The sequence below is a fragment of the Gorilla gorilla genome, chromosome 15 (assembly GCF_029281585.2).
Source record: "Gorilla gorilla gorilla isolate KB3781 chromosome 15, NHGRI_mGorGor1-v2.1_pri, whole genome shotgun sequence".
In the NCBI taxonomy this organism is placed as follows: Eukaryota; Metazoa; Chordata; class Mammalia; order Primates; family Hominidae; genus Gorilla; species Gorilla gorilla.
Window position 1 is genome coordinate 116,351,989 of NC_073239.2, and position 14,937 is coordinate 116,366,925.

The 14,937-nt window shown below is 42.8% G+C and overlaps 1 protein-coding gene across 8 annotated transcripts in view; it reads right to left on the bottom strand.

Annotated features, from left to right (window-relative positions):
* The window catches only part of SETD3 (SET domain containing 3, actin N3(tau)-histidine methyltransferase), an 83,339-nt gene that overhangs the window by 1,550 nt on the left and 66,852 nt on the right, over positions 1-14,937 (bottom strand). For all 8 annotated transcript variants that reach the window (XM_055361527.1, XM_055361526.1, XM_031001510.3 and 5 more), the window contains 6 exons: positions 14,620-14,678; positions 13,692-13,806; positions 7,219-7,293; positions 5,895-6,061; positions 4,915-5,000; positions 786-946 (listed from right to left, as the gene is read on the bottom strand). In XM_055361527.1, coding sequence (XP_055217502.1) covers positions 786-946; positions 4,915-5,000; positions 5,895-6,061; positions 7,219-7,293; positions 13,692-13,806; positions 14,620-14,678 — 663 coding nt within the window. The remainder of the gene's footprint in view (positions 1-785; positions 947-4,914; positions 5,001-5,894; positions 6,062-7,218; positions 7,294-13,691; positions 13,807-14,619; positions 14,679-14,937) is intronic.

Below are 14,937 nucleotides of genomic sequence, written 5' to 3' on the forward strand. Positions count from 1 at the left end.
TAAGTGTGCCTTTCATTGTATGTAAATTATATCTCAATGGAAATGTTACAAAACAAGAAAGAACAGCCTAAATCAAACAGTGCTACCCCATCTGCCAGGGAACTTCACTGATTTAAAAATCATCCTGTCTATCTTGGGCACTGATGTAGCCCCAGGGCAGCACGTGGGTGAATGGCATCAGTGAAGGAACGAATGAATGAGAAAGACGTATTTGAAGTTAGTGGCTCAGTAGTGATCTTAAAAAGCACAAATGAAAACATGTTTGTGAAATCACGTGAATTAGAAATTATAAAAAAGTATTAAATAATTTAAAAAATGTATCTTCTAATAAACAATGCCTAAATATGATTTTTTGGGAAATGAATGGAAAATTTCAAATGCAATCATTTTGCTAAACTATTACAGTAGTTTAGAATTAACAAGAAATCTTTCATTAATTTTTTTTTTTTTTTTTTGAGACGGAGTCTTGCTCTGTCACCCAGGCTGGAGTGCAGTGTCAAGATCTCGGCTCACTGCAACCTCCGCCTCCCGGGTTCAAGCGATTCTCCTGCCTCAGCCTCCTGAGTAGCTGGGATTACAGACCACGCCCAGCTAATTTCTGTATTTTTAGTAGAGACGGGGTTTCACCATGTTGGCCAGGCTGGTCTTGAATTTCTGACCTCGTGATCCGCCCCCCCTCGACCTCCCAAAGTGCTGGGATTACAGGCATGAGCCACCGCACCAAGCCTCATTAAACATCTTAACAACACAACAAGTTCAAAACCTCATTTATTTAGTGTAATTACCTCAATAGTTGTTTTATATGTTTTTAAAAGAAGTGAGGCTCTATCTTCAAGAAATGTCCAAAGTTTGACCTCGTTGTCCCAGCTAACAGGAAATTCCGAGTTCCCCAAGGTGAAGATTCTATCAATAGCGCTGTCTCCCAGCAAGTGTTCTTTCAGTTCTTCTACAAGAAATACAAATGGCAATCTGTTAGGAGGAAAACATAGCACTCCTCATTTGAACAAGCAATCCACCTTAGAAAATATTGTTTCCAACAACGCCATTTTCCCATGGTAAAAGCTGTCCCTACGCAAGGGGCCAGGCCACTCCTAGACTCTCCAAAGTACAGCAGAGCTAAGTTTTGGGGAGCAACACCAGGTCAGGCCTCTCCATGTGGAATCCAGATCAAGCCTTGGTAGCACTCCATTTTTCACTGTTTCTATGAGGGACACTGAGAGCCTTTAGACAGTTTCACAAGATACTTTTTAAAGACAATCTACAGCCATGTACCCCCTTATTTTGACAATACCCCTTTTGCTAGCCATGAGCTCAGTCACACCGAGTCAAAAAAGACACTTAGGTGAATGACGTAAACAGTGAAAGGAACAAGAGCCACAACAATCCCCTGAGCCCATAACTGTAAATCTGATTGGCACTTCTAGTAGATGACCTGACCAAGCTATTTAAGCCACGTTCGTAACAAGCCACAACCTGAAAGAAATAAGAGCCTAAATCAAACAGTGCTACCATAAGGAGCACTATCAAAATCTTAGTTAATGGGCCGGGCGCAGTGGCTCACGCCTGTAATCCCAGCACTTTGGGAAGCCAAGGCAGGTGGATCACTTGAGCCCAGGCGTTTGAGACCAACCTGGGCAATGTGGCGAAATCCCATCTCTACAAAAAATACAAAATTGGCCAGGTGTGGTGGCACATGCCTGTAGTCCCGGCTACTCAAGAGGCTGAGGTGCATGGATGACTTGAACCCAGGAGGTGGAGACTGCAGTGAGCTGTGATCGCACCACTGCACTCCAGCCTGGGCAACCAAGTGAGTGAGACCCTGTCTCAAAAAAAAAAAAAAAAAATCCTTAGTTAATGAAAAATATGCCCATCTCTCTCACTTGTCAGGAATTTAAATAGGAATTACAAATGCACACAAGTGAACATCTCAATTATCTCCAAATATATTTAAGAAGAGGAAAGAATTCAGCAACTGCTCTTAGCATTTTATCTCCCAGCACATTATCTCCAAAACCAAAACAAGCCGATCCTATTCATGCTGAAGAAACAGACCCATGCTTCTTATGTGATTAGGAGACAGTGTCTCTTTCAGAGCAAAATGCCCCACAGCTGTCACTATTTACAATTCAAACTGAAGAACTGCGGCTGCCAGCAAACCAAACTTTTATTAGTATTAGTTAGAGTAATTCAAAGATACAGCAATTGTCTTGACATGACAAATTGTCTATGACTAGAGAGGAACTAAAGAGAATCAACAGACCTAAAAGGATTCAAGCAGTTTTAAGAAAACAAGCTATCTAATGTTCAAAAAGTTTATTAACTTTTATTTGTTAGTAAAGATCATGATAAAATTCAGGATTTTTAGTTTTGAGTCTTCATTTAATATTCTTTGTATACAACAAGGAAGTTCTGTTTTTTTAAGCTTTCTTAGTGGCTGAAAGTTCTTTTCAAAGGCCCCCAGTATGAAGGTTACTGTTTCCTTCCCTCATCTCCTTCCTCAATCTGCCCAAGTTGCACTCTGCAATGATGGAAGCTGCAGGTGTGCGGCAGAGCTTTCTCTCCGCTACTTTTTAAAAGTGAAACTGGACTCATTTCACATTTCTGGAGAAATAAAGCCTACAAAAAGGGGAGTAAGACAATGTAGCATGTGGCCTGCCTGCAGCACAGGAGCTGACCGGGAGCTCCTGCAGCAGGTGCCCTCCTGAGCTTTCCTCCAGCACACAGGGCCTGCAAATTATCCCTGCACCTCATTCTGGCCACCACAGTGTGTGCTCACCCTGGAGAGTACAGAGCCCAGTGCCCTCCACCCTCTCTCCCTAGCTCCTGCTCAAGCTCCTCCCTCTGCTAAAGGTCTTCGGTCATACCCCTCCCCTCCTGCTCTACCTTGTCCAAACAGTCGCTGAGCTCCACAGTTTAACTTGAATGCCATTTCCTCCAGACCCCTAGAGCACTAAGACTTTTTTCCATGTACTATGTTATCTGTGAACCAGCAGGAGCAATGTGGGATGTCCTGCACATGGGCTCTGGAGTTAACAGAGGTGGGTTCTAAGTCAGGGTCATCACTTGCTTACTGAGCAACCTCAGCCAAGTTACTTATCCTCTTTGGGTTTTTTGTTTGTTCGTTCGTTTGTTTGTTTGTTTTAGACAGGGTCTTGCTCTGTTGGCCAGGCTGGGGTGCAGTAGCAAGATCACGGCTCACTGCAGCCTCAACCTCCCAGGCTCAATCAATCCTCCAACTTCCCAAAGTGCTGGGATTACAGGCATGAGCCACAGCATCCAGCCAACTTTATACTCTTCCCCCACTCCCCACCCACCCGGGTCTCACTCTTCACCCAGGCTGGGGTTGGCTTACTGTAGCCTTCACCTCCCAGGCTCAAACAATCCTCCTGCCTCAGCCTCCCGAGTAGCTGGGACTAGAGGCACGTGCTACCACGCCCAGCTAATACTTATCCTCTTTGAAGTGGAATCGACATCAGTAAAATGGGAGCACTTACCAATCAAGGCTGATGGGATTAAAATTAAGCATGTACCACATTTAGCATCATGCCTAGCACACAGTGAATGCTTCACAAATTCAAGGAATATCATCACCATCACCTCTCTTAATTATAAATTCCTTGAGTATATGAACTGCCACATTCAATTCTGTATCCATATATACGCAAGAAAAGCTCACAGTTAACCCCTTAACTCGTGTTCATTAAATTGAATTGATGAACCATTACCCAAGTACAAAAAGCATCAAAAGCTCCCACTTGAATAACCGTACATCTAGCGACAGGGTTGCTTATGAGGAACAATGACTGTATCTCAGTTTGGGTTCTGCAGTTGGTGTGTGAACTGCCTCTCCTGTTTCGGGACTAGGTTTTTTCTGCCTCCAGCATGACGTCAAGCCCTGGACTTGTGCTGCACTGCTCCCTGGATCCAGACATTAAAACCAAAGCCAGTGACCGCCGAGCACAGCAGCTTCCCCCACATGGGCCATGACTGCTTCCTCGGACCAAGGAAGTGCTTGGGCAGCTTCCTTCCAGAACACTTGTTCGTCTGTTCACTCACTCAAACACTCATTTACTCATTCCTACTCAGACTGTTCTGTACAGGATTTAAGGTAGTTAACAACAGCAAAACACACACACACACACACACACACACACACACACACACACACATTCTCTCTCTCTCTCTCTTAAAAATGAAACCTCAGGACCAGGAAATTTGTAAGATACATTTTAGGATGAAAAATAAAAACACAACCACGAGAGGTCAAATCTCAGCATAAGAAACCCCAAATGACTTGTTTTAAGCTAATATAAAAGTAGATACTCAATACAAATACTTAACTCTTTCTGGGCCTGAAATAAAAGGCTGTAGCCAGGAACATTTTGTGTTCTACACAGATTCTGTTTGCAATGTTATTTACTCTAACAGGATGCTTGGCATTAAAATGCTTGCTGGCAATTTCAGATTTAGAATGCAGAGTAGGTTAACAAATAAAGTCCTACGGTCCACGTATGCCACAGCTGACTACACAACATCACAGCATCAACTGATCCTGAACTGCTCTACGTAAGTGAAAAAGACTAGTGCCCCGTGAGTGAAATGAGGCTCTGTCAGGCTACAAATGTAGAATTTTGATATATTTACCCCATCCAAGATGTTTTAAGTTTTCTTCAAATGCAGTTGAGAATTATTTGCGTATTACAAATTAATACTGACAACACATCGAGGATTTAATAAAACATTTCTAGGGTAAAACAAATCTATTTCTTCTTTCTCCAGTATTGCATCTTGTCTCTTCCCAAAAGTACTGTAGTTTTAATCCACTTTACCTTTAATCTGAATCCCTATGCTTTACACTTTCATGATTTAAAAAGAAAAAACTCAACATCAATCTTTTTTCCTGAAATGACTTACCTTCAGTCATGCAGAATACTCGGAGAAAAGCCAAAAGCTGAGCAGAGATGGGCGGCTCGGTAAAATGCAATGCAAAAACACTGGAACTGATAAAAGCAGAAAGCAAGATCAGTCACCCTGCTGCGGTTACCCACTTGCTCCAAACTGAGATTCCTGAAGTCTACAGCACGTGTGGTTGTCCTCAAGGAGAGCTGAGCTGGAATGGGTCATTCCAGCTCCTCATCTCAACTGTGAGCACGATTTTCAGCCCCTGCAAAAGGCCGCAGGCTGGGGCGGAAGCAAGTGGACATCCAGAATTGGAGACCATCCTCACAAGCTTTTCCTAGAGCCTAACAGCTGTAATCTCAGGTTGCACATAATACATTCAAAAATTAAACATACACATGGTTTTTAAAAAGTGTTAACAATAATTTATGTTGAGTTCACACTTTAATCATTAATCAAATATTGACAAGTTCAATAAAAAAAAGGCCTGCATAATCCATTTTCATTAAGAATGGTTCCTCTATTCCCTGGAGAACTAATGAATCCTAATTCCTGTCTTCTTTATCATTTTATGCCTCAAATGCAAGAAAATCTTAAAGAACTTAACTAGAAATTCTTGAAATCACTGAGGATCATGACTTCATTACAGCAACTAATGGTAGCAAAGAATTAAATGAAACAAATTGATCCAGGCCATTAACCTTTTCAAGGTGAAAGACATGAATGATACGAAAGTAGTTATTTAACTTAATGAGGATTTCAGGCCATATCCCCCAGAAGTGACTGTGAATGTGCCCAACGACACAATTATGTTTACCTGAAAACGCTGGTAAGCCACCAAGCGTCGCCATGGCTTAAATCTGCTGTGCCACAGGGATAAACGGATTAAGACAAACTACTGGAGAGAAGTTTTATTAACACACCAATTAAACACTATGCAACTGGAAATAGTTCAAGTACTGCAGGAAAGGGCCAACCGATGTTTTTCTACGTACGTGGGGATGCCGGCACGAGCCAAGACCTCGGCCTTCATGGCGTAGAGTCTGTCACTTTTACTCACTCCAAGCTTTATTTTCACTCTGTCGTGTGAGTTATTGTCAAAGAAAAAACCACTGTGGATCACAAACTCTGCATTGGATCGAGTGCCATAAAAAATGTAAATCTGAGATGCAGTAAAGAAAAAAGAAAAGGGCATTAGACAAACTTGGCATGTATTCTTAACACAGGGCAGGGCAGAGGCTTAGTGCTACTTTACATTTAGACACGAAATAGCTGAAAGTATTGATATACCTGTTTGGTATAGGTTGCAAGGGTGAAGCTGTGCAATTTTCCCAACTTTCCAAACTGTCTGAGACCAAGCACCCACTTCCACCACTGTGTGGAGAGGAGAGGGGAGGCCAGGAGAAAGTACCACCAAAGGCCTTACTAGTACTCAAAGGACCCCAGGTGACCTGGGGTCACCAGGCCTCTATTATAAACCTCTTCTTCCAAAGGACAGCAAGGCTATTACTATAAGACTGTATTTTAAAATTCACCAAGTTCTTCCTGTCCTTTTAATACAGCAGGGTCTTTTCTGGAACTGTAAAGCGGTATCTGTCAGAAACTTATTTCTAGATCCTGTGGCAATTAATCCTGCACCTGGCAGGTGGGTTTATAAACTTTTCTGAAGAAGGAACATATCAGTACTTTGCTAGACAAGTATTTTTCATTTTGTCTCAACTGGAATGTCAGTTATGGATGTGAGTTCCATGACTGTACTGTCTGCTTGGGTGTAGACTGATAGAATGTAGGAATTTATAGACACGTATTTTCAAACTCACCCAAAGGCTTACCCCTCCTCCCACCCAAACTACTAGATTAAAAAATCAGAGATTAAAATGAAAGTATAAGACAACAGATTCCCTTGCTTTTGCCCCTTAAATACTCTTATAAAGTTCTAATCAGTAGAAAAAATAAAGGCAACAGTTTATGAAATGTTAAACATTGTTTTAGTGTCATAACACACTTTATTTTCAGTTAACAGTGTTACAAATATTTACAAATATTAGGCCAATTGTGCAACTAACTGTGTTTAAATCTTTTTCTCTGTGGACCCAAAGCACAATGCAAAGCACAAGTGAGTAAAGCACAAGTGAGTAAAGCACAAGTGAATATGTGTACTACGGGTTCTGGTCTCAAGATGTGTTCCAGAAAAACAATCCTCAATGTGAATTCCACATTCTTCCCCCTAAGTTAAGTTCCTTTTTAAGATTACCAACACGGTGTTAACGTTAGTGCCCACTGGCTGGCTCACATTTTGTGAGATGCCACGAGACCCACCTGCTCTCCAGCCCGAAAATCCTGCAGAGCCACACACTCACAGCGGTCATCTTCCAGGTTGTAACCAGTAGTGATCTAGCCCGGGGAGGCGGAAGGAAATGATGGTGAGGCAAACACACGCACATCTCACTTAATCTACAAGCTTGTTTCTGGCAATCAGAGGAAAAAGGGGATCCCAACGTACTCAAAAGGTGGCATCTGAATGCTTTGGAAAATGGGGCAAAGAACTGCTTGAGCACTGAGGTTAACTCTAGTTATATCAGAGATGATTATGGAAAATTACATACCTGAAATAAAGGAAGTACAGTTAGATAAAGAGACTATACAGATTGTCACTTGCTGGACTCAACAAAACATAATCACCTCTGGGCCTCCCTGGTGGCAGTGAGGGCAGTGAGCCCACAGGCCACGCCTCCCACAGGTGCACCTAAGCCTCCTTTCTGTTCACTGATGATCTGCACTACTCTCATTCATTTGCAAGTATTATCTTTATCTAATGTTTGGCCATTAAGAAACCCAAGTGGGTGTTCCACTGGATAAAGAATCAGGGAAAAGAAAAGCTCTATTTCTGAATTATGGATATATGCTCTGAATTAAAGAAATTAAAACTTTCAAGCATGCAAAGGCAAAATAAAATAACTTTGTTGTTTTTTATGCCCTCTCTTTCTGCTGAGAAATACAATGTGAGAGTTTCTAAGTCCATTACAAATAAATACAGAAAATCCTCTCATTATACCCCAAACCTGCGTCTCCTTCTAAGCTCCCCTGTCTTAGTGAAGGTCAGCCAATGTCATGGCCTCAGCACACAAGTTACAAGGAAACCCTCGCATCTCACCTGGTCAGCATTTCATCTTGTAAATACTGTTTGAACTTTCTTCCTCATTCCTCTGCATGGCTACAGTCCTTATTCCTTCTCACCTAGCTTGTTATTTGCAAAAACCTTCCAACTCTTGGAACCTAGTCTCAAAATCCAATACTGTCCTTCTGGAGTTGCTAATTGTACGATGTCACTCTCCTGTTCAAAATCTTCCTATGATTCCGCTCTGCCTTCGGAATAAACCCCAAGTTCCTGAGCACGGCCGAATAAGGAGGCGGCTCACCCTTCCCTCCAGCTTCAGGAACTGCCACCCACCTGCCGTCCCAGTTCCCTCCTGCCTGACACTACCTTCTACTCCTGTTGTGGCCTGGCTTCTCAGGGAAGCCCCTCCTTACCCTGCCCTCCTGTGCACTCCCACAGCCCAGTCCTTATGCGCTCCAGCCCAAGTCACGTTATCTGTGCACCTGCCTCCCCGTCGGTCAGACTTGGAAGCCGGAGCCCCTTGTTGATCTCTGTGTCCCGAGTGCTCAGCACACAGAACCTAAAACCTGAAGTGGTCTTTGAGAATATTCACGTGATGCATGAACCCCCAGGGGAAAGGAAAGGGTCCCCAGCTTCTATTAAAACCTCCTTCTCAGAGTCCTGTCTTTTAGAGCAGCGCCCAATCTCTTAGGTTGTCTGTCGATGGTCACTGATTACTTTTTGACCTACTCATTTTATCCTGGAGAATCAAAGATTCACAGCAGCTACAAGTGCTCCTTGCTAATAAGGCATCAACAGCTTGGATTCAAAAGATGACTTCTGAGTCTAGGGAATGGCATTTTGGGATGGAAGGCCATGTAACACTAATCTTTAAACTCAATATCCCAAGAATAAATATGGTTTATTAACCATATGTCTAAGTTTCCTTCATGCTTCTGATCTGCAAAGACCAATGATAAATATGCAGCAATCAGAAATAAATGAAGCCAAGTATTCTAGAACATTTCACTCGCAGAACATTTTAAACACTTCAACTGAATGAAAATCAACTCCATGAAGTTCCTGCCCAACATCGGATGTACTTTTCTGACCCCAAAACATCACCTTGACAACAAAGTGGAATGAGAAGCTGCCCATATCATGAACTCCCAGGAGGGAGTCCAGGCACTCCCAGGGTGCTGGCAGTACAGGGACCTGCCAGCAGCACAAGGACCTGCCAGCAGCACAAACAGGAGGGAAGTTAGAGGAAGGAAGAGAAAATTTAGGGAGATTGTGGAGAAAGGATTATGGGTGTTTAAGGGTATTTTACAGATATTTCCCACTCTCAGCAAACGTCAAGCTCAAGAAATAGTTTAACATGTCCACAGCGTCATGCTGTCCACAGCAACCCTGACAGGCAAACAGGCTGGGATCCTGCCCCGGTCTGCAGCCCTTTCTCAGCGAGGGTCAGAATGTTTGGAGGCTGAGTGTCTAACTTCTTTGTGTGGCACTGCCAAACACCTCCTCTAGGACGGTATCAAAAGTGTGTCTCAATGCAAAGAACCGCAGGCGGAAGCACAGGCCTCGCCCCTCCCTTGCCTGAAGCCAGGTTTCTAGAGGACTCTCTCAGAGCAGAGCCCTCCCGGGGTGGGCCTGCAGAGGGGCCTTCCAAGGCTGTAAGGACCCCACTGCTCAGCAAGGGCCTTCTGGCAGGAGCCCCAGGAAATTACCACCTACGCCCAGAAATCTGTAGCCGCTGACCAGGTCTGACTTGAAGCCCAGACTAGGAGAGGAGGGGTTGGGAGGGCCAGGGCTGGTCCAGGGGCAGCCTCCCGATGTCAAGCAAGGACAGGGTCCTTCCACCTCCTCCTCGCCCAGCTCCACGTGCCACTTCCTGCCTCCCACACTGCCAGCTAACTTCCCTTCTACAATATTGAGTGCCATCCTATGCCAGGCCCTAAGCGAGGCACTCGGAAAATGGCATGAAAATCTCAGTCCCTACCCATAGGGACATCTAGTGGAAAAGAGACACAGGGAGAAAAAAATTTATATATATATACGTATATATAAAAGCAAGTGGAACTGAGAATAGCCTCACAGGAGTCTCAAGTGTGCCCGGGGGAGGGGAGCGGGTGGCAGCCGGAGTTTGCTGGCAATGCTGGAGGAGGAACCCAGCAGGGAGTGGAAGCCTCCAGCAGCTCCATGGAGCCCTGCTCCCTGAAAGCCACCACCTGCCTGCGGCGCACACCACTCACATCTGTGGCTGGCTTGGTAACTCAATGGCACACTTGGTGCACAGCTGTATTCTAGTTTCGTTTACATATTAAAAGTAACATAGGAGGAAGAGCACGATATACACACACATACATCCCTAAGATGGAAACAGAGTGAGGACCATTTACATTTTCTTCTCTGTGTTTTTCAAATTTTCTTCCACAAATATGTATTATATTGATTTCATGGGGGGGGGAAGGATAAAATAATACAGGCTCATCAAATAAAATTTGGAAAATATTTTTTAAAAACCAAAGAAAAAAGATCACAATCACGTTAATATTTTGGTTTATTTCTTTCTGATCTTTTTTCCTAGGCATGGGGCTTTTACACTCATTTATTCACCACTCATGAATTCATTAAAAACCACAGCGATATAGCAATGAGCAAAACAGACCCTCCCCCCAAAACCACCCTGCGTTCATGGATCTTCCATTCTAATGGGAGGCGGGGGGTGAACCAACAATAATTTTTTAAAAAGGCAGAAACAAGCGGATCTGGACAATAGAGGGAAATGCAACAGGACAGGGCAGGAGGGCGGATGAGCTGGAGGCGTAGTCATTCCACACAGGGTGCTCAGGGCAGCCACGCTGGAGGAGATCTATGAGTGAGTCCCGTAAGTGCCTGAGGAATGGGGGGGTGGTCTTAGGCAGAGGTGATAGCAAGAGCGAAGGAATCTTCTGGTGTCTGAAGAACAGCAGGGAACCAGAGGTGAGTCAGACCTGTGTGCACGGAGGGTGTGGGGGGACAGGTTGTTCGGAGAGACTTGTCTGCTATTGTAAAAATGGGCTTTTGAGACTGTAAGACTCATCTAAATATAAATGTTTTAGATTTTTTTTTAATACACAAACAGAAGGACCTTGAAAAAGAACTTCTCTCCGTTGTGCCTGAATCTCCAGCTGCCCTTTCATCGCGCCTGGTAGAGTCGCAGATTCAAATGCAAGCACTGATTATTCCAACATACTCTCTGTATGGGAACTAATACCGCTGTCTAATAGTCACTTAGAAGTATCCTTCTCATATCAACCGAAAAATCCTCAACAAAGGAAACCTGCTGCTTACATTAAGTTTGAACAAATCATGCAAGATATAAAGATGTGTTGTTTCTTCCAGCTTAGTACCACACCTTATAACCCTTCCTACATTTATTTCTCTGAGTGGCTAGGAAATTAGTTTATATTCACCAGAATCTCTAGCCTAGGTGTTCATCCAGCCCCTTACTTTCTTTAGCATTTCCTTCCTGTCACTGGTTTGGAATTACTGTTACTGACTTGATTCTTCTGTTTCTACTACCATAATCAGGTTTTTGGGATATTGTTAGAAACAGACAGCGTTGCTGGGTTACAAATTCTACCTACTCCCTGAGTGATAGTCAGGGTAGACTGACAATAAGAAGATGATCGTCAGGATAGACACACACAAAAAAGAAAATCTCGTCTTAAAAGCCAAGCCTTGATTTCAAGACTTTATTTTTAAAAAGACATTAACTGTAATATATATCATAAACAACTTTGTAGTGTTAAAAAATAGAATTTCTTAAATTCTACTCCAGTAAATTTCCCATAAAATCTTATAATTACAATGGGAAACAGTTCAACAAGAGTGCAGAGCGCAGAATGTCAGGAACATAACCACTGTAAGACAAAGTACCAGCATCCTGAATAAACCTTCTACAGGTTAGCAATGTTTCTGCCAGGACTGTGGTAGGTTAAAAAGTATGTAAGTCGTATTAGGGAAAACACAGCATTGGTTGTCATCAACTTCTTTATTTTGAGATAAACTAACCTCTTTTTTTTAACATTTGGTAGGGGAAAAGGAATTGTTTTATCCCATTTACATGGAAGCTAAACAAAAACCAATGTGCAGATGAGTGTGTGAGGTGCCAATGGATGGAAGCTTCGCTAGGGACCACGGTGGCCTGGTGGCAGCCTCAACACCATCAGGTGGACCGTGGGGCTGGGGGTAGGGCACTGCTCACCTTGCTACAGAGGTTCCTGGGTTAATTCTTTTTGTTTGTTTAGAGTAAACCAAGCATTATTGCTTTAATTTTATTAAAAAGAACTCTACTAATCAATTGAGTTTGGGAACAAATGATCTCATTCAAAAAAAGAAGAAGAAAAATACTACAGTCAGATATTAAAAGCTATTTGAAGATTTCTTAAATTTCAAGCTTATGGTCAATTTAAAATAACTCTGAAGAAAAACAAAACAAAAAATGTAAAATTATATTCATTAATGAAAATAAGTTATAAAACATGCTATTATGTTTTAGTATTCATTACTAATTAAATTAAGCAAATCTAAATTAAGGCCAAAATGTAATTATAAAAATGGAACTATTCTTTCTTGCCACAATTTAAATACTTTTAAGATCGGAGAACATACTTGTTGCTAGACCTTCCCAAATTAGCACTAGGATATTCTGTCTTCAGTGTCTGGCGCACACTACGTGTGTTCTGGCCATTCCGGGGAATTCAATGTGAAATAATCATTCACGGCATTTCTTTATTCTATTTATAATACTGCTAATAACAAGGAAAGCTGACAGAGAAAAGATGAACATAAAACCTAATCAAACAGTATACTAGTATAAAATATGATATTTCAAAATGATCTGAAATGTATCATATTTCTGCCTACTAATATCAGGAAATCTTTATCAGACAACCCTCTCACAGAGCACAGAGCGCTTCACCTATGCTGCTGCCCGGAATCCGAAGAATGTGGAGAAACAGAGCCTGCTTCCACCTCTTCCCAGCTGTGGGGGATCATAATAATACAACTTCCTCCTCCCCAGGCTTCCCAGGTATGATGATGCCAGCTGACTCCTGCATTCAAGGGCGAGGAGCCCAAGGCATGAGCCCCCTCCTCCCGCCCCACAGCACCAGGGAAAGCAAGTAACAAACACAGGTTCATAAACATGGCCAGGGATTCATCAACCCATCAGGGGAAGGGACCGGGGACAAGAAAGAATCAAAAGTACAGAACTGGAAACAGAGTGTCAGCAAAGAAAAGAAGACACAAGGGAAAATGAGAAATATGATTTTTTTACCCAATAAATGAGCATTTTAAAGAGAATAAGTAAAAAGAAACTTTGGTTTAGTCTGTGGTACAATAAGATAAGAAAATGAATGTTGAGGCTGGAATTATGGCTTAGCAAACACATGTAGTTCACTGTGGCTTTTGAAAATGGTGTAAGATTCAAGCTCCCAGTTTTCAGTATTAGTCAATGCAGTAAAAGAAAAATACCAGCTTCTATTTGTGGGCGGTGGGGAGGAGTGGCCGGTTCGGTTTTGTTTGTTCCTTTTGGAGGGAGGCAACAGAGGGGAGTACGATGGGTAGGTGGAATAACAGCCCCCTCTCAAAGCTTAGCAACAACAGCCTCCCAGATTCAACACAACACAGGGGAAGAGGTCATTACCAGGCCGTTGGTGTGGTTACACATATCCCATAAAGGAATCAGAGCCAGGGTCACGCGGGAACCATCCTCTGTGGGAATTTGGTTTTGCCTCGTCATAACAGAAGAGACTGCCCACCTATAACAAGATAAATGGTGATTTAAGGTTGGAACATTTAAAAGCCAATTGCAGTAAGAAATGACATAACCAAAACTTTAGGTTTGACCTCTTACAAACGTACAAAGTCTTTTCCTAAGTAACAAAGGTAATGTTTGGCCTTCATCATCATTTAAAAACAAACCCAAGGTTTTAAAGAGCCAGGGGAAATGCAGGAGTGAGTGTTTAAGGGAGACTGTTCCCAAAGAAGCAGAGCCAGAAGGAGGGCTTTGCGCAGGGCTCAGGCCCCTTCCCGGGTCTTTGTGACTCACAAAACCCACTCCCCGACACCCCCCAACCCAACCCTCTTTTGCCCAAATGCTGACTCTGCACCTATTTTAAGCCTCATTGAAAAGCAAACCATAAAACTCCTTTCTGATCAGAAATCCTCTATGAATTGTAAGAAATGTAAAATGTGACTTTTTTATTACACTGTGCAGTGAATTAAATCTCTCCGTTCAAAAAAAGTCCCCATTTTACACTAACGTAGTCTTTTTTAAATAAGAAAAGAAAAATCCATAGGACCACCCAACACTAATGTTAATCTCAAGTAGCATTTGGCTACCTCAGCTAATCCCCTGCCATGACAGGTTAATGGCAATTTCTACATGGCTATGAAAATGCTGATACTTATCCAAGCTGCTCCTGATAACTTCTGAAAGATGAGCTCTGTTTGGATGCTTTAACGGTCACAGCAGGTCACTTCTCACTGAAGCCCTTCCCTCCCTTCCAGGATCCCAATTCACTTAGAAACCACCCTCAATACACAGGCACACACACACAGCCCACACCAACCTGTAGTCCTCGTAAGTGAAAGAATCCTTCAAGGGCAGTTTGTTGGCATGAGGATGGGTCTGGGAATTAGAAGTTTTAGAAAGCAGAGGTGAAAAGAGAAAAAGAGAAAACAGAAATCAGTCAGCAGAATTTCATTATTTAGCTGCCTAACAGATCCTAACAAGAGCCAAATGAAGCAGGCGGCGTCCAGCCGCGCTACAGAGGGATCATCGCGCTGTTATGCTCTCATACATCACTGTCAACTTAATTTGTTGTGCCCAGCAGCCGCCATAAATCTGCTTCTTCATATTTCGATACTAGCACCCACAGACACCGCGC